The 24326-nt window shown below is 44.7% G+C and overlaps 1 protein-coding gene across 2 annotated transcripts in view; it reads right to left on the bottom strand.

Annotated features, from left to right (window-relative positions):
* Positions 1 to 686: 686 nt before the first annotated feature.
* Positions 687 to 24326, bottom strand: part of LOC147432578 (syntaxin-52-like) — a 62029-nt gene continuing 38389 nt past the window's right edge. Inside the window, exons 2-7 of one of the 2 annotated variants that reach the window (XM_086492459.1) lie at positions 2659 to 2760; positions 1846 to 1952; positions 1523 to 1623; positions 1382 to 1426; positions 1154 to 1286; positions 687 to 1066 (exon numbers count right to left, since the gene is read on the bottom strand). In XM_086492459.1, coding sequence (XP_086348585.1) covers positions 1155 to 1286; positions 1382 to 1426; positions 1523 to 1623; positions 1846 to 1952; positions 2659 to 2760 — 487 coding nt within the window. In that variant the 3' untranslated portion in view covers positions 687 to 1066; position 1154. Of the gene's footprint in view, positions 1287 to 1381; positions 1427 to 1522; positions 1624 to 1845; positions 1953 to 2658; positions 2761 to 24326 lie in introns of both variants that reach the window. The other variant, XM_086492458.1, reaches the window with a different exon arrangement.

Below are 24326 nucleotides of genomic sequence, written 5' to 3'. Positions count from 1 at the left end.
ACGATAAAATTTCCGACGACCAACCTAGAGAGGGCGCACCTCAAAAATGAGGCTCTGTTCACAAGAAATGATATAAAAGTGTGTTTAAAAAACTCAATTTTCCTTGAGGCATAAAGAGGAATTGTGTATGGTTTGGAAAATTATTTTTCCAGAACACCAGTATCACATCTAATGTTCACTGAAAGATTTCATCACATTACTTATGGAATGTAAAATCATAGTTTGGCTGATCAGCATGAATTCAATCAACTCTTAGCTAGGCAACGCAAATTAGAGCAGAAGTTCAAACAGCTTAGTGCTTATGTTTCTGCATTAACTACATTGCTTCATCAGTTCATGTTGAGCACCAGAGATGGTTAAAAAATGATGAAGCTAAAGCGAGACGCAAAATTCAAAAACTAATTGAAGGAGGCTGAAGAAAAAATGATCCATTACTCTAGTTCAAGACATTGGTATCACATCTAACCAATGTCCATTGAAGGATTACATCACAATACTAATGGAATGTAAAATCATAGTTTGGTTGATTAGCACGAATTTAATCAACTCTTAGCTAGGCAATGCACCGCTTAGTGCTACTGTTTCTGCATAAACTACAATGCTTAATTGATTCATGTTGAGCAATAAAAATCGTTAAAAAATGATCGAGTTAAAACAAGACTGCAATGTTCAAGAACTAGATAAAAGAAGCCGAAGAAAAAACTAGTCCATTACTCTAATTCAAGACAAATGTCACAAAATAAGACGTCTCGTGTCTTGGTGGGTATTCAGGTTAACAGACCTGATACCAATCTTTGCTTACACAGAAGGCAAAAAGTAGTTCAACCTTGATAAAAGGTGGTCCTCCAAACAAGAAACCCATAGCATACACACACGCTATCTTACAACTTCCTCTTGCATCACCGACCATGATCGATGTTGCGGCGGCTTTGGTAGAATCTTAATACACAATGATTACATGCATTACTTATTTGTCAAACCAGAAAAAAAAATGCCGGCAGTCAATTTAGAAGTCAGCAGCAGCTTGTCAGTTCCGAAGGGGGGAGACCTCAGCAGCTGCCACATACTGAAACCTCACCATCAATCCTATTGCTCGCACAAAGACACCTCACAAAGTACCCAATCAGCGCAATTATGACGAGGGCTAGTATACCTCACAAATATCGGATCAACGCAATTATGACAAGGACTAGTATCACAATCAGAAGAACCATCAAGATGAGGCACATCACTGAACACCCACTGCTTGCCTTCTTCCCCAGTACGCCTAGCCTCCTCTGCATAGCCTGATACGAGCACGAAATTGATCGCTTAGTTCACATGTTGATCTATTAAAGTTATAGAAATAGAAACAAAAAAAACTGCCCGCTACTAAACCGACCTTCAGTCGTGTATTTGTTCTGTCTGTGTCGTCATCTAAATTATCCTGAAAGTGCAGAACTCAAATTAGCTCACAAGAGTCTTCCCACCTTGACATCGATAAAATATACATATACTTCTAATCATGACCAGATATACTTGCCAAAAGCTTTGTGTGCAAATCCAGCTCTTCATTTACAGCCAAGGCAATGTGTTTTGTGCTTGTCACCGTCTCTTCGAGCTTCAAAAGGTCATCATCCTGCTCTGTCATATCAGACATAAGAAGTTTCAGGCAATCCATCAGCATTTGGTAAGGGCCAATCACATGAAGGGAGGCATCTTGGAAGTACATATGCCTAAATAATATGCGGTCTTTTAAAAAGAGGGAGATAAGATGCAAAAGTTTACAACAACACCATTAGGGTAGTAAAACATGGAGGCTACAGGTGCAACAAGCAATAACACAAACAGACTATCTGCACTTACCCCGCATGATCTGTCGTTGAAGACCAACAATTCCAGAGTTATCTAGGCCTGTTGTTCTATTGTTCTCTTTAGGTTCCCCTCTCCCATCCTGACCCAATAGATTACTCCTGCGAACATAAATTGACAATTATACCCATAGCTTTAATGACAGCCATACAACCATGCAATAACCAACATGAAAAAACTGCACGCTATTTCTTCAGTCCAACCAGAACGTTCAAAGCTTCCAAGAAAAGTACTAGTGTGAGGCCGAGCTAAGTGATGTACTCTGTTTATTCCAAAACTCTACTTGAGTCTTGTTGCGCCAACCGATTTACCTGACTCCTATCATAGCTATTGACCCCTGCAATGAACTTTTGACATGTAGGACCATGCAATGAAATTGCTTAATTACCATCTCCAAAATTCAAAAAGAACCCATTTGCGCATTCCCTGTACTGAATTGAGAGGAGTGTAGCTGCCTAGAAATCTTGTAGATCATTATCACAAAAGGCAATGCATAATTTTCCATATTGTAAGGAGCATCTGTTATTACTGTCCATAAAATGGAACTTGAAGACATCCCAACTAAAGTAAACTCCATCCAAAGCACCGACCACAGTCACCAATGCGTGCAAAACAACAGTCTCTGTTTTCTCCCTTCTCATGTTTCAAAAATGACTTTTAAGTCATGCACAACAAGGATAGACAAAGCGCAAAGACTTGGTTCCCATACTTCAAACTCTATTCACACAAGCATAAGATTAATATTCTGTGCTATTAGCTATTAAACTACGTCGCTGGAAAATGGACACTTTAGAATAAATCACTAACCTGTTAGAAGCTTGGGAGGAATTTAGGCTGTTTGACATCTGATTCATCCTGGAACGAAGACTCAGAACCATGTCTTGTCGCTTGCTCAAGTCCTTTTCATTCCTGAAAAACTTCTAACCAATTTAGCTTCTTGAATGGACCTAGAGAGTAACAGAAAAAAACTTCAGGAACCTAGATTGCAATCGAGACAACCAAATCGATCTTATTGCTTAGGGTATCCCTTCTCTAGGCAAAGATGCCAACAGAATTCTTACTTAAATCTAGATTTGACATTAGGCCACAAAGTCTCCAACTCAACTATTTCAGAACAAACCTTTTGCCCCTGCATTCCCCCATTGACAAACACAGCAACCACAGCGATTTTTCCTCTCTGGCAAATGGACAAGCCGTGAACTGCAACAAAAATAGATGATATTTTGGAGACCATGCAGAATATCAGCTGCTGCTAGCTACTTACACGACCTATTTTTACATCACTTCCCTTGAGGTATTTACCATATATATTCTCAAAAGAAAGGGAGGTAACATTCAGCACGTCAACTGAAAAAAACCGGAGTAGAACCTATCCTTTCCGGTTCATGAACATGTGGTACCAAATATATCATCTTTTTGAGCCTTCTCAAGTTTGACACGAATACAACGTATGCTCAGAAACTTTCCAGCAGGGTATATTCTGCGAGAAAGAGTGCCCATGTCTATCGTTACATTTGAGCATCATGAACTTTCAAGTTAAGCCTAATCACCTTTCTTGCACATGGACCCCATGCATCTCATCCTCATGAAGCTTAGGAACCTTCTGTAAATAATGACTTCTTAAGCGCCGTCAACTCTCTTTCTCTAACCATGCAGTGGTAATTTGGCTTACATGCAAGAGTAAGTAAGGTTTTAGCAGAGAAGCACACTAAAAACGTGAAATCAACATCACTGTTGGCTGTTTCTCAAAAATTGTAATAGCTTTATTCTAGAGAGAGGACCATGCTACAGAAGGCCACCACTCTCCTATAAAAAAAAGGACCATAAGGGGCACCTTACACCTTACTTGTCAGAATAGGCAACGGAAGATACAATGAAGAAAAATTGGCCTCCAATCCAGTGACACCTCGGGTCCGATAAGATACTCCGACACTAGAGATAAAAATGCTACATACATATACAAAGCAACTGTGGAGAAGAGAAATCACTGAGGTAGAAAGAGGCAGGACACCTGAGAGAGAGAGAGAGAGAGAGAGAGAGAGAGAGAGAGAGAGATGAAATGAAATGTTATAGTAAACGTCTTCAAAAGGCCAAAATGACCTATGAGACCAAACTGATACGATCCTTGTGGATCTAATCCAATGTCTGGGTACAAAAATAAAATGAAGTATAGTGAAAGACTAAAATCATCAGACTAGAATCATCATCATCATCATCAATGCCCGAGGATACCCGGCATCGGGCGTTGTCCGGGAAAGTATTGCATCAGTCGTTGAAGAGCTTTGTCAATGTCCGCCTATGTAAATAGTCATACTGGGCATCTCCCATATCGTGCTAGAATAGTCCCGATCCTCTAATGGAGCCTCCGTCGATGTCGTGGTCGCCTTCATAGATGTGGGCGTCTAGCTCTCCCGAGCTCAGTGGCTCTATCCACTAGTATACCTTTGATATAAGTGGGCTCTGAAGTCCGCTGTGAAGCATGCTCATCTGGCTGCTGAGTCCCTACTCTGAAGAAGTCAGTGATCTCCCTCTGTGAATGTCTCCCACTGCCTTGTCTCCTCAAGAGACTCTCCCCGTGTCTGCGCAGCTCTAGCAAAAACAACCCGAGGCATCTCTGATCCCGATATCTCATGACTCTAGCCAACGGTCCAAAGCCCTCTCTGAATAGACAATGAAAGCGGCCTTGTATCTCATAGTATATTAGACAATGACAAATGTGATGTAACTTTGTCTCTGGCTCTATATTACACAACCGGCATATCCTGGCCTCTGCTAGTACTCTCCTAAATCTGCCAGTCTCAATCTCTAGCTGATGCGATGATGTGTGCATCTGATCAATAGCACATTGTATCCCATAGGATGAGTGTCCATATAGGACGGCCTGATCACATATCCATCCTCTGTTAGTTGGAGAAGATACTCTTGTATCGGCTGTTGCTTCTGGTATCTAGTTGAATCAAATCCTGACGTATAAGTCTAGTGATCTCTATCCGTGTGAGAGAAAGGGAGGGTGCATCCAAGGAGTACCGGAATGGAGGCAGTCTATCCCATGCTACAGCCATGTGACTGAAACCATGATGTCATTTGTCCATACCAACATGCTGTGTCCCCCTGTAGCACTAGCTATCGGGATGACTCGAGGGCTAGCCAAGCATATCTGTCTCTGGGGAGGTCCCATATACATGAAGGAAATTGATTTAGTAAGGGCCTCGACTACCGGGGGGGGGGGGGGGAGAGCTTGGCTCGAGTAATCTCATGTGGCATTGAGGCCTTAGCCCAAATCAGCCGAGAGATCATAGAGACTAGAGGCCTCTCCATACATCTCCATCCATAGATCTGCCATGGTGGGTCCATTGAGGGTCCCCAAATATGAGCCCCATAAAGCATAGTTGAAGCCACTAGAGTGTCAAAAAGCCACAGCTTTGCTCGAGGTTCCTGAAACTAAACCTGCGAACACATCTTCTCCAATCTTCCCAAGGCTGCATAAGCTCTCGTCAATCTAGTTTCTGCTGCTCTCCTCAATGAAAACACCAGTCCACTGAAGACTACCCCAAGATAGGTGCATGCATCTCTATACTCCACCATCTCCTGGCCATATGTAAAAGTGGGTGTTGACCTCCTGACCCACTATGGTATGGTGTTAAACACCATAACCTTGGTTTTCCCCAAGTTAACAAACAATCCACTATCATGGGCAAATGTATACAAAGTGTGAGGATTAGTGGTGCTAATCCTATAATTAAGACTTAAACTTCATGCTTAAGATCAAACTCAGACTCAAGAAACTAAATGTGTGTTTGATTGATTGAATGAATGCTTGAAAATTGAGTACAATAGGCTCCTTATATAGGAGACAAAGAGACACAAATGAAAAGACACGTCTCATGGTGAAGAGACGCGACTTTAGAAGTAAAGACACATCCTTTCGACGAAGAGCTGCAACCATTGGGCGAAGAGTCGCACCATGGAGCGAAGGGGTGTCACTAGTCGTCGAAGGAGTGTGGCTTTTGGCGAAGAGGCATGTCTTTTGGGCAAAGGGGTGTGACCATCCAAGCGTAGGGGTCCAGTGTTAGAAAAGAACCGGGGTCTAGTGTATTTTAACCGGCTGAAATTATAAAATCCTGGTTAGATTTTGAGCTTGCCTTTAAGAAAACCGGCAAATTTACACAAGTTTTAGTGTAATTACCGGCATAAGCTTCAAATTTTGACCTAAAAACCGGGAGAATTTCAATTTTTCCCTTATTTTGTTCGGTTAGGAAAAATGTATTTTTCTAGCCCTGTAGGGGTCCTCCTTGGCATGGCACTTTGCGTATCTGCATCCATGAGTGTATGTATATGATGTATATTAGTCACAATCGTGACATTCCCTCCCTCTTTAAATAAAACTCAAGGAAGTCGAAGAAATTCTGGGAGAAGGAAATGTATTTATGTAGTGCTCCTGCATCCAAAGCTCTTTCTGTTAATTCCAACGTCATGGCACTGTTATTGATCATAACTATTTTGCAAAACTGAAAACTGATTATATATGCAACTTGATAAGTGCCTTTGTCAAAGTCTTTTGTAACTTCGAGCTTTGTTCAATAAAAGATTGAATCGTTATCTTCTTCAAGTGAAACTATTGGCAAAATGACTTGAGGTTTATGTTGAGTGATGACCATTGGTTGAAAATTTGCAAGGTATTCCATTGGTTTGTCTAAAACATAAAAATCTTCTTGAAGGGATGTCGTAGACTGGACAGAGTAGTGTTTGAAGGTATATCCATCTGTAAAGGTTTATCCCTGGAACAAGTTGTGTCCAAAGATTCAATTGCAACGACTAAAGTCATGCTACAAGAGTCTGCATCTGATTAATCCATTATACCATTGAATGTAAGGACTGGTGTCTTCAAGTTTGAAAAATTATCATTCACCACTGCATTAGGTATGTGTTCAGAGACAAAGACTTTATTTTGCAAGGGCGGTGATGAGGCGATTTTTTCTGCCTGGATCACGGCCATAGAAGGGGTTATGTGCTTGTCCAATGTCACACAAGAACCAGAATCGTCTGAATCTTCAGCTTTCTCAGCAGGTATTAAGGCTTCCAATTGAGAAGGGGGAGGTCGAGGGAGCTGTTGCCTCTTAGATCTCTGAAGGATCCTCTTGCACAAGGGAAGGATCAATAAATCTTCAATTGTACCACCATCAAACAAGAAAGACTTAAATGTAGGGCATGGCTCACGAGGGGGAACTTGTCCAGCGTCTGGCATTGATCGAGTACTCGACTAGGGTCGGATATATGTGCCACTAAGTAAGCCCATCTCGATACGGCTAATGATCCTTTGGAAGCTTCATGTTGTCGCTGTTGTTGTTGATGATTCCAATAAGAAGTTGGTTGCTAAGAACTGTAACATTTCCAAGAATATTCATGCTGATACTTTTGTTGCTCGCACGAAGGTACTTTGTGTCTAGTTGTCTTTGAGAAACCATGCTTTGTTTGAGGAAATTTTGGCTGCAAAACCTCCGATTTGGTCGATCAGAGGTTTGCATCTGCAACTGGTCCAAGCAAGTGTTGATGGAAGCAAGACTAGCTGAGAAAGTCTGTTGCATAGTTTCCATTTGGGCTTTTAGAAGGGCAAGCATCTGCGCCTGCTGACCATCTTCTTCCCGGGACGTCGACATGGAGATCTCGACCTCATTAATGGGAGGTGTCTACTCAGGAGCGAGTGACAGGTGTGTAATCCGAGACTAGGAGCTCGCTATGAACATGCGACCAATATATTCCGGCTTGGAATTGGTACATACGTCAGCTCGAGAATTGGTTCCAGAATCTGTTCCAGGTTCTGTGTCCGTCGGCGGAGTGTCGGGAATAATGATAATCTCGAGGAAAGGGGTTCTCTGGCAAACTGTCCTCCGGAACCTCGTCTATATATGAGAGATACGAAATAGGCACCTAGGTGTGATCGTCTACCATGGCTGTGGGTCAAAATGCACGCAAGAGAGAGGCAAGGAGCCAATGTTGTGTTTCTTTTTTTTCCACGCTGCTGGTTGGTTTGTATGATTAAAAAAATTGTTCACACGGTTAAATTTGGGGCAGCCAGCCAAGTTTGGCCAGCCACTCTGGGGCTTAATAAATTTGAAGTATTTCTAATAGGTGTTGGTGGCAGGCTGCTCACGTAAAAAACCCAACGAAAAGGTGCGTAGAGAGTTTGCAGCATCCAGCGAGGACTTTTTCAGCAGATCCCAGAGTTTCAGCAATTAGGCCAGCCCTTTGCAAAAGGGCATGGCTCTCCGCAGAGAGGTGCAAGCATCGACAAAGGGGCACGTGAAAAGTTCAGCCAAGCAGGTGTAGAGTAAACAGCCCAGCTTTTTCAGAAGCAGCAGCCCAGCATGCGCTGAATAATCAGCCCAACAGCAGGAAAAGGGTGCACAAGGGCAGCAAAGGGGTGCGCTAGGGGTAGCCTCGGGAAGGAAGGGATGCGATCCCGCAAGGGGTGGTGGCTTTTCATACGAAGGGGTACGAACTTGAGCTCGAAAAGGCACATCCCTTCAAATAGCCCCATCCAGAATCACGAGCATGACCAGTACGCGCACACATGGCCATGCTGTTGTCCCTTGTATTTTGTATTATTTATAGCATTAGAAAACGAGTAAATTTAGATTACCTCGTGCCGATATGTGTGCATACACCACCGTTCTTCGGCTTCCATGCAACGACGGGAGGGGGTGACTGTGTAGCGGCTAGGGTGAGAGGCTCACAACCTGTAGGTCCGGGGAATTTTTTTGGCTCTGATACCATTGTGAGGATTAGTGGTGCTAATCCTATAATTAAGACTTAAACTTCATACTTAAGATCAAACTAAGACTCAAGAGACTGAATGTGTGTTCGATTGATTGAACAAATGCTTGAAAACTGAGTACAATAGGCTCCTTATATAGGAGACGAAGAGAAACAAATGAAAAGACACGTCTCATGGTGAAGAGATGCGACTTTAGACGTAAAGACACATTCTTTCGGCGAAGAGCTGTAGCCATTGGGCGAAGAGTCGCACCCGTAGAGCGAAGAGGTGTCACCAGTCGTCGAAGGAGTGTGGCTTTTGGCGAAGAGGCATGTCTTTTGGGTAAAGGGGTGTGACCATGCGTAGGGATCCTTCTTGGCATGGCACTTCGCGTATCTGCATTCATGAGTGTATGTATATGATGTATATTAGTCACAATCGTGACACAAAGCATCTACATGACACTGCATCCCCCTCTGGGGAGTCAAAAATCAACACAATATCATCGGCGTATAACAATAGTGGGATCCATGTCCCTGCCAACGGTGCTCGTCTATCCTCATCCTTCTCAATGTAGTTAGCAACCTCATCCACATACATGCCAAATAGTGTAGGAGATAGCGAGCAGCCCTGTTTCCCTCAATAGTGGAGTGAACCAAATCAAAAATCCCCTCTGGAGTGCGTACATGCCCCACTACTGACTTGTATAGAGCCATGATGCCCCAAATCAACTCTTTGGGTACCCCTATCTCCTGCACTCTACGCATCAATCTAGCTCTGGGCACCATATCAAAGGCTTTGCAGAAATCCACAAAGCAACAATAGAGACGTCTTCACCTGACCTCCCCTCCTCAATAATAGCTCCGAGTGTCGGAATATGATAAAGTATAGAGAAACCTCTCCTGAAACCCGCCTCTCTAGCTGTCCGTACACCCTCTCTCTGCCCATCTACTCAACTGCTACTCAAGGATGGATGCGTACAACCGTGCCAATGTGTGTCCAATCATGATAGTGCGGTAGTTTCGAGGCTCCATAGGATCTCCTGACTTGAAGATAGGTACGATAGTAGGTAGGCCCTCGCACATGGCACGGTTGAACGTCACTGCTAGATCTCTGGCATGTATAAAATGCTCTACTACCAGGCCATCGTGATCAATGCTCTCCTGGTCTTCATCCTATCAATGGCTTTCTTTACCATCTCGGCGGTAAAGAAAGCACATGTGTGTGGGCATGGCTCTGACGGATCTAGAAGAGGTGGCTGCCCCGAGACTGTGTAGAGGGATGATGCTGACAAACCCCATACCTCCGTAAAAGTGATGACTAGTGGGGGAGAGTGCTCATGGAAGAGTGTCCATGTCTCGCCTGAATCTTGGCTCAAAAACAACTGATATAGATCCTTCCCTAGTCGAGCTAGAAACGCCCTCTTCTTCCGTCGTACCAAACGCCGAGAAGCAATCCGTGACTACCCGTCAGTAATGACTCCTAGAAGTACCTCCCTCTGAAGTCAGGCTCTAGTCTCTCTGCAGTCCTCATCAAACCAGCTACTCTAGAGTATGCTCTTAGAACGTCGTCGCTGCTCAGGCTCAGTGTGTGGGTATGCCTCTACTGCCACATCCTGTAGTGTCTCTGTTAATATATAAGTGATCTCCCCTAGAGGTGTCCCCGGATCCTCAGTGCATAAGCGTCTGTAGATACCATCCATGTAGACAAAATCAGTCTCCAGAGTAAAAGTGTATTGGGTATGCGTAGATGTTAGTGCTAGTCGAGTTGTGTTGAACTTGCACGAGACGATAAACGTCAGGAGGGTATGATCTACTGCTACCCCAATAGGCCAAGGCCCGACTGTAAAGTCTTGTATAGAGGGTATGAAACTGGGCTGAGCCAAAACATAATCCACTGTGCTAGCCCCATGGCTATGAGGAAAAGAAGTGAACCTACTCGACGCTGGAAATCTCTGGAGGCCATTCAAGATGGCCAGTCCATGTGCAATCCTCAAATTTGTCAGATATCCCCCATATCCAATGTGCTCTTCATCCAATCCCATATCATTGACATCCAATTCTCTCAACATTTCCTCTGAGGTATCGTAGAAAGCTGTATGAGACTCGCCCGTTGTCACAAATTGTTGAAGTGTCAAGTCACTGAAGCACGGAGCCACCGGCTAAGGGACCTAAACCCTAAGAAGAAGAAGCTGAAGAAGTTGAAGTTCCCACCAACTTATGGGACCTCGTCCGATGGGGCCCAAGTGACATAAAGGCATATAAATAAAGCAAGAGCCACACACAGAGAGAGAAGGATTTGCGTTGGTTTGATGACGTGGCAACTATACGGAAAACCCGGATTTTACGTTGACATGATGACGTGGCAAAGTGTACGGATTTCCGCATTTTGCGTTGACTGCTGACGTGGCACTTGTATGGATTTCCGTGATTTATGCTGGCAGCTTTTGGGCATTACTTTTGGACCAGATGCTTTTGAGTTTGAAGGCTTTTCATGTAAACTGCTTTTGGGCCTAGGGCCTTTAAATATGAGGCCATGGACTCATTCTCTGGCACACTTCTGGGAGAAGGTGCAAAGCGTGGGGTACCGGCTTGTACTGTGTTGATGCAATATCAAGAAATACCGAAAGGGGCGCCAAGGTCTGGGGCCAATACTCTCTGGGGTGGAATTCCGTCACTCCGTGTCGCGTCTCGTCTCTCTCTCTCAGTTCAGTTGTTATTGAAGTGCTAAGAGTCTGTTCAGTCTGTTCTTTTTCTATTGGCACGTGGTGCCCGTCTTTTGAGTCGTGACACCCGTCCTGGCATTAAAGTCTCCCACAAGAATGACATCTCCATCCCTAGAGAACTCCCATATGTCCTCATCCAATATCATGTAGGGTGACTGTCCCCTGGGCGATGCAGAATGAGATGTGTTTGGGGGCAAAATAGCATATTGCAATGTAGAGTGGCCTCCTTGTCTCCGCTCTCACTCTGACCCACGTATATGTGGCATGTTCATCTCTCCGAACAATACAAATGAGGGGTTGAAGCTCCTCCTTGAATATGACTGCCACACCTCTTGACCCCCGTCCTCTATGCATTGATCTCACATCCTGCCTACAAGTAGTCTCCCAATGGTATCACGTCACTCTAGGTAATGTGCCGCCAGGAGTGATGCATTTCCAGGTAAAAAATAATGTCTCTTCCCTGAAAACTATCCTCAAATGCACCTACATCTAGCTTCATTGATCCATCACAATTCCATGCTACCATTTTAAGGTTGGTCTCATAGGCATAGTCACAGGGGACGCCCATTTTTGGGCTTCCCGTCCCCACTTTTCCAGCCCACCCTCTTTTTTACACTAAAAATCCATTTGAGCCCCGTCCCCTGACGCGTCCCTTGTGACTATGCCCATATAGGTCTCGCACCATCATGCGGTGCGTTTTTCCAACACCGCTACTCTCCCTCCCCTATAGAAAGCAATTTTCCCTTTCTCCTTCGCCGCCTTGATCTCTAGCATCAGCTCTTACATGTGTGCTACTTGTGTTAAGAGTGAGGTCATCACCCAAAAATATCCCAGTTTTCTTGAGTGTTGGTCTCTTCTTCAGGAATTTCTTCCTAGCTTCCAACGTAGGGAAACATATAACGAGTGCTCTTTCCTTGGGCCTTCCTTTCTCATCACTTTCCTTCTTGCCAACTCCTCAAGCACCTCTGTGTGTGGGTTCAGAAATACCCATGCGCTTCAAGAGCTCTTGTACTTTTTCTTCTACTTTTCCAATGTCTTTGAGACCTGTAACACGCACATCAAGGGCTCTAGTATCTCTCTTTTGCTCCTCCTCAATTGTCATATTGATGATAGAGGATGTCACTGTGGCTTCAAGCATCTTATCTTTTCCTTTCTTTGTGTCCTCAATCCACTTTTCAGCTTTATCAACCTTCTCTTGTGTTTTGAGTAGGTGCTCCGTCCAGAGGTTGTTCGTGCCTTCTGCTGCTCCTCTTCTCGTAGAGTTTTCACCTGTTCCTTGATGCCTTCGAGCTCCTTTATCATTGAGGGTTGATTTTCTCCCCCCTTTGCAGGGGTCTCCCTTAAGTGCTTCAATCAATGCATCCTTTTCATTCATGCGTTCTTCCATTTTTTATTTCCAGGATTCAAACGCAGCAAGTGCATCCTCTAATGTTTTTTGCATGATACATTCCATTACACTCACTTCCGTCCACACAATCGTCTGCATTTCGGCCTTCAATGATGTGTACATCTCGTCACGCTTACTAAGCATCTATTTGTCCAACTCTTTCCTCATATCTGTATACGTAGTTGTTTTGTAAGTCTCCGCATTTGCATATATCTCTTTTTCAATGACGTCCCTGTGCTTATAATATCGGCGGTTCATTCGCAAATTTACAGAGATAGCTTCTCCCTTGCATGTGCTGACTCAGAATGGGGTTCCTTTTACTTGAGGACCGACAAAGATTGCAACATTTCAAACTCTCAAGGAAAAGTTGACAATAGGACCAATATTGGCCTTGCCAGACTTGCAAAAGCCATTTGAAGTTTACTATGATGCTTGTGGTCGAAGTTTGGGAGTAGTCTTGATGCAAGAAGCCCATGTCATTGCTCGTCCTCAACTGGTTGCACAGATTTATGAGAAAGAGCTGTTGGCAATTATCCATGCTCTTACACAGTGGCGACATTTTCTTCTCGGAGCTGACTTTACTATCTTTACAGACCATCAAAGTTTACGCTACTTCTTGTCGCAAAAGCAACTTTCGGAAAAGCAGATGCGATGGGATTACATTCTATCACAATTTCATTTCCAGATAGTCCATGTTCAGGGCCATTGTCCACCTTACCACCTTGAAGGGTGTTAAGCATTACTTCTACTGGCCGAGGCTAAAAAAGGATGTGGACGAGTTTGTTCGCAATTGTTTGGTATGCCAAAAGGTCAAGTTTGACAGGCATAAGGCACCAGGACTTCTACAGCCTTTACCCATACCCTCCCGTCCTTGGGAAAGCATTGCCGTGGATTTTATCCCAAGACTCAAAGTCGGCATGATGGCATTTGGACAGTCATTGACAGTAAGCAGGCCCATTTCATTCCGGTAAAGAAGACAATTAAGCCTGACCATTTCGCGAGACTTCGTTTCACATATTTTCGGTTAAATGGCATGCATGAATCCATAGTCCTGGGTCACCCTTATTCACTAGTTTGTTTTGGAGGGCAATTTGGGAGAACATTGGCACGTGGTTGCAGTTCTTGTCCTCATTCCACCCACAGACAGACGGGCAATCTGAGATAGCCAATTCAATGATTTTGGATTTATTGAAGTCTTACATTTCATATCAAAGACTCAATGGGAAAAGTACTTGCTCTTGGTGGAGTTCGCCTATACCAACACACTTCACTCATCGACGGGGAAGGCGTAATCCTTCAGACTGAAGTTGCTTGATACTTAGAAGATTCACAATGCTTTTCATGTGAGTCTCTTGAAACCTTTTCAGGGTGAAGTGCCACTCAAGGAGCCTGAGGAGCAACCTGAAGTGGAAGAGAGCAAGGAGATTGAAACCGGCCTGTTCAATCCAAAAAGGGCGGTAGACTTTACTTTAAACCTTGATTTAGCTTTCACCCATTATTAGTCGTCTATTTTACCTGTACTTTCAAGACACAACAAAGGGGAGAGGGATACAGGCTGCTAGATTGCACCTGTATGAGTAGACAGACACCATATTGGCCCCTAACTTAGGCGCCCCTTTCGGTATTTCTTTATTGTTCAAAAGAGGGAATAAACGCTGTGGTTCCTACAAGCTGCCCCGCACAAACTCGGCTGAATTTCCTCTGTTCCAGCCCGATTTCGGCAGCATAACTGTACTAGAACCCTTCACGGTCAGTATTCCCACGCATTGACTGACTTTCCCGACGCATACGGGCACTTTGCAAAACCTGGCGAGAATCTGCAGCACGCTGAATTCTCTGTTTTCAGCCCTGAAAATGCTCCAGATCGCCTGTACAGCGGTCCCCTTGCGTCCCCGAACCTCCTGGGGGTATTAGGGTCCGTTTAGGGCCAAAACCCTAAACCTGCAAAAATACACAGCAGGCTGTAATTCACTGTTTCGGGCTCCGTTCCGCGTGCCGGTCGCATCCCTAGCAAGTCCTCGAGCTCCCGCACCTGTAGGGCTACTTGCCCTTTGAATCGGACGAGATTTCTGGCGTGAAACCTCTCCGAATTCACCTGTACCTGCGGGGGGATTAGCCGCTAGCTAATCCAGTACCTGTGCAAGAGGCTCTTGCCTCGGCAATCGCGCATGAACCCACACAACTGTACATTGGTCAAATGAAGAGCCCACTAGAGGGGCATAACATACTGCCAAAGGGGAGAGAGAGGGGGGCAGTGCGTAGCGTGCAGGGCATCACTCCTGGCACCGCACTGTGCATAAGAGGGAAAGCAAGCACTCCATAGCTCTTAACCTGTGACAGAGACTTGCAAAATGAGCCTCCCAGCTATAAATCACGTTTTTGCCTTCTCTATAAGTAGTAAACTGGCCTCAGAGTGCCAAGTGTCACTCATTTGTGCATTTTCCCGCTTTAGACCCTCGGGTCTAAAAATATCTCACCTGCAGCCTCTGTTGACTTGGCCACAGAGTAACAAAATGATCCCCATGTCAAACTGCACGTAATGACGCGAAGACATTTTCAGGTCCCAAAATAGCAGTTCCCTAAATTTTAGGAGATGCTGCCATTATGTCTTTCTAGGTCATCCGACCCTCTTTGTACACTGTGGCCACATCCAAAACTGAAATGTAGCCTCTGTAGCAAAGGATTCCACTTTGGCTAGTCAATGACCCCACTTGGCTAACCATAGTCCTTGTCCAACCTTAGTGCTCTCTTGCCCTCAGGCCTGGACTCCCTCTGGACAGTTCCACACTAGCTATGCAATGCAGGGCAGTTAGATTTCCCGAGGGGTGTTTCCAAAAAGTGAAAGTAAATAGATAATAAGAAAGAAATCAACAAAAAGGATAGATAGTAGTCACACGCTGGTGACATACCCCCCTCTTGAAATCTCAAACGTCCTCGTTTGCATCTATGTCGTACATGCTTACTGTCAACACTGATGTATTCAACACCTGTCGACACATATACGACACATACATGCTCATTGTCAACCCTGGTGTATTCAACACCTCGTCGACTCATGTATTGCCTGCGTGTGAACCCTGTCCCAATGACATAGTGGTAGCTTCGCACTCTGCCATTGCTTTGAGTCACTAACTTTCCAACGACAAAATGGTAGCTGCACATTTTGCCACTGTCTTATAGTACACGTTGGATCCCGTAACACTTTCGAGCATACCCAAACCGACAGTTTAAGAATGCAGTTACACATGTACTCTTCAATAGAAGCAATCACTGTATCCTTGACAAACTAACAAGAAATACTCACTTCTATAGCACTAACCAAACTTTTGGACATTCCATAAGAGCAATTGCCAAACTGACAATCTGTACAGCTCTAACATTCATGTAACAGGTATTTGATTTGAGCTCACTTTAAATACCATGTACATCATTTGTTTCAGAAGCCATTGTCACACTGACAATCCATGTAGCTTTGAAACTCAAGGGGTCAAGGTAGGTTGCAAATGGAAGGCTTCCAGGTAAAGTGATAACACAGTTGGTGACTCTGCAAGTTCACCTTCTTCCATCCACTTAGCATCCATTGGTGGATAGTTTCTGAACTTTACCAAGTAACGCCTAGCAACCTTGCCTTTCACTTTCCTTTCTTTGTGTGCCAAAATCTGTTCAGGGACCAAGATTTCGTCAAGTTCCTCGACTTCCGGCTGATCTTCAGCTGGTATATCTTCTGGCACATCACCCACATAGGGTCTGAGAAGACTCACATGAAACGCATTGTGAATCTTCCAACTGTCAGGCAATTTCAGCCTATATGCAACATCACTGATTATGTCGCATACTTGAAAAGGCCCATAGTAACGCATGCTGAGCTTTGGAAACAGTCTTTCCTTGCCCTTCATCTTCTTTAACCTTGCCTTTTCAAAGCGTAAAAGCACCCAATCACCAAGTGAATATACCACTTCACGACGGTGACGATCAGCTGCTTTCTTTTGCTTTGCCTGAGTCCTTTCTAAGGCCACTTTGACCTTCTTGTACATTTCATCCATGTCCTGAACATACTTATCTGCTTCAAATATCTTGTCCTTTGTATGCAGTATGGGAGGAACTTTCTTGCCACCTTCAACTATCTCAAAGGGTGCCTTGCCAGTTGATGAATGCATTGTATTATTGTATGCATACTCCACCAATGGCAAATACTGCTCCCACTTTCCTTTATGCTCTGACACATAGCACTTCAGCAGATCTAGGACAGTAGAATTTGCCTCTTCTGACTGCCCATCTGTTTGAGGATGAAATGACGAAGAGAATTTGAGCGTGGTGCCCATATTCTCAAACAAGCCTCTCCAGAACAAACTTGTCATGCGTGGATCACGGTCGCTAATAATCGACTGTGGCATGCCATGATACTTGAAAATATTGCTCATAAACAAGCGTGCCATCTGATCTGGCTTTATCTTCTTCCTGACAGGAATAAAATGAGCCTGTTTGCTGAATCTGCAAATAATGGTCCAAATACCATCATTTCCTGTCTGCGTTCTCGGAAGATCAAAGATAAAATCCATAGCAATACTTTCCCATGGTTTATCTGGAATAGGTAGTGGTTGCAATAACCCTGGTGCCTTTTGCCTGTCAAACTTGACCTTTTGGCATATTAGGCATTCTCGCACAAAGGCATCCACATCCCTTCTCAATGTAGGCCAATAGAAGAATGTCTCTACCGCTTTAACTGTAGCATCGATACCACGATGCCCTGCATACGGTGGGACATGACTCTCTTCCATAACTTTGTGTCGCAATGGCTTTGTGACACACAATCTGCCATGCATCATCATGAACCCGTCTTTAAGAAGATAGTGTTCATGACGTTGTCCATCCATTAGTTGCTCGAAGACCCTTGCAAAATCTTCATCATTTGCATACTGTTCTCTCATATCATCAAGTTCATGATGATAAGGAATTGACACAGCTGAAATTTGTGGCTTCCTAGACAAGGCATCAGCCACAACGTTCTTCTTGCCTTCCACATGCACAATCTGAAAATGGAACATGGACAAGATATTTGCCCATCGCATATGCTTCTCAGATAACTTTGTTTGTGTCAAGAAGTATCGCAAGGTCTGATGGTCCGTTTGGACAACAAAGTCTGCACCTAGCAGGTAGTGTTTCCAACTTAAGAGCGCATGAATCACAGCCAGTAACTCTTTCTCATAGACCTGCATGGTCATCTCTGGCCCTTGCAAAATTCTGCTCTCATAGGCTACTACCCTGCCATCTTGCATTAGCACTGCACCAATGCTACTACCACAGGCGTCACACTGGACCACAAATGACTTCCTAAGATCTGGCAACACAATGACTGGATCCGAAGTCATCTTTTCCTTTAAGAGATTAAAAGCTGAAATCTCTTTCTGTGTCCATCTGAAGGTGACTGCCTTCTTTTGAAGAGCATGTAAAGGTGAAGCAATCTCAGCGAAATTTCGGATAAACCTTCTGTAATAGGAGCATAGTCCCAAGAAGCTTCGGACATCATGCACCGTCTTCAAATTTGGCCATGACTTGATCGCTTCAACTTTTGCAGGATCCATTCTGACACCGTCCTTTGAGACAATGTGTCCCAGAAAGTGAATCTCTTCCAGAAAAAACTCACTTTTCTTTGCATTGATGAGCAACCTATGACTGCGTAGCTCTTTGAACACAATGGCCAAGTGATGCCTATGCTCCTCTTCATTCTTTGAGTAGACTATCATGTCATCAAAGAATGTACCAACAAACTACTAGTGTGGACGGAAAATTCTGTCCATCATCCTATTGAACGTAGCAGGAGCATTTGTGAGACCAAAGGGCATCACTAAAAATTCGTAAAGGCCAAACGTTGTTCTAAAAGCAGTCTTGTGCACATCCTCTGATCTAATGCGGATCTGATGGTACCCACTCTTTAGATCTATCCTGCTAAACATAGCTGCTCCTTCTAATTTGTCCATAATATCATCAATTCTAGGTATAGGGAACCTATTCTTGATGGTATTCTTGTTCAGTGCACGGTAGTCGATGCACATACGCCATGAGGCATCCTTTTTCTGCACCAACAACACTGGAGAACAGAATGGAGATGAACTGGGCTGAATCAGCCCCTTTTCTAACAGCTCCTGTACTTGGCCCATTATCTCTTTCTGCTGAGCCGCACTAACCCTGTACGGAGGCTTATTTGGTGGGCTACTGCCTGGCACCAAATCTATCGCATGGTCCTCGGGTCTCTCTGGCGGTAATTGAGACGGTAATGAATCGGAAAAACAGTCACTATACTGTTGTAAAAACATTGACCTTTCTTTATCTAGCACAGATAAATTTGATTCATCACAATCTGACACTTCACGTGCAAAAACCAAGTACGCAGAAAGATGCTTTTTCATTACAGAAGTAATAGCAGAAGCTGATACAGTAGGAATAGACTCCCCTTTAAGCTTTACATCCAGAATGTGAGTCTTTCCCCTGCTCTGTACAGTGATCTTTTTGTTGTAGGCATCCATGATTCCCTGTACACGAAACAACCAAGGAATACCTAACAACGCATCACATCCGTCCAGTGGCATGATGTAAAATTCTTCAGCATCTACATAGGACTGGATATGTAGACGCAACTTTCCAATGATGGGTGTCACAGCCTCTGTATGGCCAGGACATGCCAAACCTGCCTCTGCTGTATACCCCATCTCTTCAGGTCTGATTCCCAACTTTGAAGCCAATTCTGGGGAAATAAAGTTGGCTTTGGCACCTGGATCAAAGAAGATAAGCACTGTTTGATCCCTAACCTTTCCCCATGCTCTGCAAAGCTCACTTGCATCTGAATTTGGCTTGTCGCCCACCATATCTGGCACTAGACCAGCCATGGGCTTCTTTCCTTTCTTGTCTTCCTTGTCTTCAGAATCAGCTGGCCTTTTCTTTGTAGGACAGTTGTAAGCAATGTGGCCAGGCTGCTCACATATAAAGCATTTGTTCTCTGTCCTCAGGACCTTCTTTTGCTCTTCTGACTTGCGAGGAAAACGTCTTTTCCATTTCTTTGCTGGTCCTTTTTCTGATTCAGCCGTAGCTTTGTCTTTCCCTGCGTTGGCCGACTCCTGAGTCCCTTTAGGAGCCTCATTGGGAACGTGCTTCTTGGCTGAATTTTTCTTGCCTGATCCTGCCTTGACGCCAGTGTTAAATTCACAATCTTCTCCCTTGAGCAAACCATTGCCAGTGTTTGCTACCTCGATGAGCTGCGTCAAAGTAGTGACTTTGGTCTTCGTGCAGTATTTTCTCAATCCTTTGGGTAGGCCACAACAGTATTTTTCTATCTGTTCTGTCAATGGCACAAACCTATAGGAAGTTACTGGAAGTAGAGCTTTCCAAAACTTCCGATTATAATCATCCAGATTTCTGCAAGTGGCAGCATTTAGCTGGTGCCATTCTGTCATGACATCTGCTTCGAAATCATCAGATAACCATGCTGCTGCAAAAATCTGCTTGAAGTAAATCCATGTGGACGGAGCTTGCCCTTGAAGCAATAAAGTTGTCCACCATTGTCCCGCATTCCCTGTCAAGAAAGTGGCTGCCTTGCGGACCTTTGAAGCCTCTGTAAAGTTTCCCCCTGCATAGGCCTTATCAAACTGCTGGAGGAATGAAAGAGCCTTCTTCCTGTCATCAAACCCTGTAAAGGTCGTGAATGACACTCCTTTGCCACCTTCTTTGTACGGAGTTGGCCTCTCCAGCGGCGTTAAATTGTCATATGGAAGTGACTGAAACATGGGAACACTATTAAGGTTCATCTGTGTTCCTTGGCCGCTATTAACTTGACCTGGAAATGCCATATTTGGCTGCTGATTTGTAATTCCAGCCATGCCAAAATTTGCTTGTGGCATCCCAAATTGTCCCTGAGTGCTTTGAAACCCTGATTGCATACCCATGACACTGTACATGGGGTTAGGCATCATCGTTTGAGCACCCGCAAACACTGTTCCTGGCGTATAAAACTGATTTCCAGGTGCATGACCAGCCATGCTCTGAAATACCGATCCACCTCCAAAATAGCCAGGGTGTACTGAAGGTGGTGGGAAGACCTGTTGCATAGCCTGTAGGTTGCTTCCCTGCCCATTAGAACCAGCTATAGGCTGCTGAAAGGTGGCGGGCTGAATTGGTACAGCTTGAAAAACTGGCATCTCAGCCACCTGTTCTTGCACCTTAGGCATACGTTGTGGAGACTGCATGTTCTCCGTCAAGTGTACAGGTGTTTCCATTGACTGTGCGGTATGAATCACCTGTGCTCGAGCCTTAACAGGCTTTTGAATATGATCCAGTGACCCAACTTGCTGAGACGGAACAGGAGGTTGCAGAAAGGCTAAAAACCTTGGGTTCTGCATTACTTGTGTGAACATAGCCACAGCAGTAGCCAACTGGGTCCTGAATATATCATCATCAGTCTGTGGTGGTCTTGAGGACTCACCCACTTCATGTGTCTGTTGACCCTGTGAAGAGGAAACCTCTTCAGTCACATCATCTGGTCTGTCAGCCATAATTACAATTCCCTGTGTCTCGTCTATGATCCCCTGTGTCTTCAAGCCCAAAACTGCCCAAGGCTCACTTCTATGGGAAAAAGTGATTTAATCCCGTCGATGGAACCATGAAACCGGCCTGTTCAATCCAAAAAGGGCGGTAGACTTTACTTTAAACCTTGATTTAGCTTTCACCCATTATTAGTCGTCTATTTTACCTGTACTTTCAAGACACAACAAAGGGGAGAGGGATACAGGCTGCTAGATTGCACCTGTATGAGTAGACAGACACCATATTGGCCCCTAACTTAGGCGCCCCTTTCGGTATTTCTTTATTGTTCAAAAGAGGGAATAAACGCTGTGGTTCCTACAAGCTGCCCCGCACAAACTCGGCTGAATTTCCTCTGTTCCAGCCCGATTTCGGCAGCATAACTGTACTAGAACCCTTCACGGTCAGTATTCCCACACATTGACTGACTTTCCCGACGCATACGGGCACTTTGCAAAACCTGGCGAGAATCTGCAGCACGCTGAATTCTCTGTTTTCAGCCCTGAAAATGCTCCAGATCGCCTGTACAGCGGTCCCCTTGCGTCCCCGAACCTCCTGGGGGTATTAGGGTCCGTTTAGGGCCAAAACCCTAAACCTGCAAAAATACACAGCAGGCTGTAATTCACTGTTTCGGGCTCCGTTCCGCGTGCCGGTCGCATCCCTAGCAAGTCCTCGAGCTCCCGCACCTGTAGGGCTACTTGCCCTTTGAATCGGACGAGATTTCTGGCGTGAAACCTCTCCGAATTCACCTGTACCTGCGGGGGGATTAGCCGCTAGCTAATCCAGTACCTGTGCAAGAGGCTCTTGCCTCGGCAATCGCGCATGAACCCACACAACTGTACATTGGTCAAATGAAGAGCCCACTAGAGGGGCATAACATACTGCCAAAGGGGAGAGAGAGGGGGGCAGTGCGTAGCGTGCAGGGCATCACTCCTGGCACCGCACTGTGCATAAGAGGGAAAGCAAGCACTCCATAGCTCTTAACCTGTGACAGAGACTTGCAAAATGAGCCTCCCAGCTATAAATCACGTTTTTGCCTTCTCTATAAGTAGTAAACTGGCCTCAGAGTGCCAAGTGTCACTCATTTGTGCATTTTCCCGCTTTAGACCCTCGGGTCTAAAAATATCTCACCTGCAGCCTCTGTTGACTTGGCCACAGAGTAACAAAATGATCCCCATGTCAAACTGCACGTAATGACGCGAAGACATTTTCAGGTCCCAAAATAGCAGTTCCCTAAATTTTAGGAGATGCTGCCATTATGTCTTTCTAGGTCATCCGACCCTCTTTGTACACTGTGGCCACATCCAAAACTGAAATGTAGCCTCTGTAGCAAAGGATTCCACTTTGGCTAGTCAATGACCCCACTTGGCTAACCATAGTCCTTGTCCAACCTTAGTGCTCTCTTGCCCTCAGGCCTGGACTCCCTCTGGACAGTTCCACACTAGCTATGCAATGCAGGGCAGTTAGATTTCCCGAGGGGTGTTTCCAAAAAGTGAAAGTAAATAGATAATAAGAAAGAAATCAACAAAAAGGATAGATAGTAGTCACACGCTGGTGACAGAGATACTCGTTCCAGAATAGATACTGGCGTCGAGGGAGATCGCCATTAGCATCCGGAATCCTGGAAGGGACTCTTTGCCGGCCCACTCTGATGTGTGGGTCGTGCGGTACTTGAACTTCGTAAAGGTCTGCAACGCTTGCTTCTTTGGGCCGCGCCGAGAGCGACAGTCTTTTGTGGCTCCTTCGATGCTTCAACTTTGTCTAGAGTCATGCTTCTTCCGTCTTCAAGAATCTCCACGGATGAAAATTCTTGAAACCACTTCCAACACAAAAACATGAGCATACCCATTCCATGTAAAGTGCTTGGAAAAAATCTAGTTTTCCTAAAAGACTATGCATGCAATGCAGATGAACCAATAGACGGAGTGTCAAACCGTTCACGACACACACGCAAACAATGAGATCGAATCTTTCTCTTATGATCTAAAGCAATCAACTGTGGCAATTCACAACGGAAATGCCCATGCTTGGTGCTCATACTTTCATGTGCTCTTTCTACAAATGTGTCATGCCAAGGAAGAGACATGAAATGTGACTTCCTTGAATGCATACTTTTCAACTTTTCATGAAAAATCCGCATACACCCGTGCTCATTCACGAGTGAAACGTGCTCAACGTACGATATGTCATGCCTAGGAAAAGGGATCACATAAAGACGCTAACTAAAATACAAGAAACGATCACAAATGAAACACTCGAACAATGCGTGCGTATGAATCATTCGAACACATAGTACTTCCTGTAAAGGTTCTTTGGACCGAGGCGCGAGAGCCAAGATCCGTTCTTCCTGAAGGGGTGCTTTAACCCTAGGCTCGAGAGCCAAGATCGATCCATCGTGATTGATCGAATCTACAACGAGGTTAGCTTCGCTAGAAAAAGCATCAACTAACTCATCATCCTTGTGAACAATCACGTCATCTTCATGCAAAGCATCATGCTTGTGAGAAATCACATCTTGATAATGCAAATCATCATGCTTGTCATTGTCATCCAAATCATCATGCGTATCATTATCATTCAAATCATCATGCTTATCATCATGCAAATCCCGTGTGTCATGCTTTCGAGAAGAAGAGACTGAGAGAGTCTCCTTTTCCCGAATCTCTTGCATTTGTGTCTGCACTTGAGAAAAGAGTCGCAACAACTCTTGCATGTGTCGCGCTTGCTCATGCTCACGCTCTATGGTTGCCTTTCTTTCTGCTTCTCTTTCTCCTTTTCTTTCTGCGTGTCTACGATCCATTTCTGTCATTCTTTCTACTCTTCTTGCTTCGCGATTCCAACTTCATGTCCATAAACATCTGTTCCAACTCCTCCATAGGAGTTAGTGCAATTCTCGGCGTAGATGGTGTAGGGGGAGGGTCGAAAAAACCTCCTGGTGGGGAAAATTCTTCTTCGCCTCTCTCATGCTCATCACTTCTAAGCGAAGTATCCATTCCGCTTCGAGTGATGACCATTCTGAAGTCGTGGGTTCTTGTGGG

Source organism: Adiantum capillus-veneris, chromosome 20, assembly GCF_014529385.1.
Source record: "Adiantum capillus-veneris isolate H3 chromosome 20, ASM1452938v2, whole genome shotgun sequence".
Lineage (NCBI taxonomy): Eukaryota > Viridiplantae > Streptophyta > Polypodiopsida > Polypodiales > Pteridaceae > Adiantum > Adiantum capillus-veneris.
The sequence above is the reverse complement of the archived record's forward strand: the minus strand, read 5'-3'. Positions and strand labels throughout refer to the sequence as shown.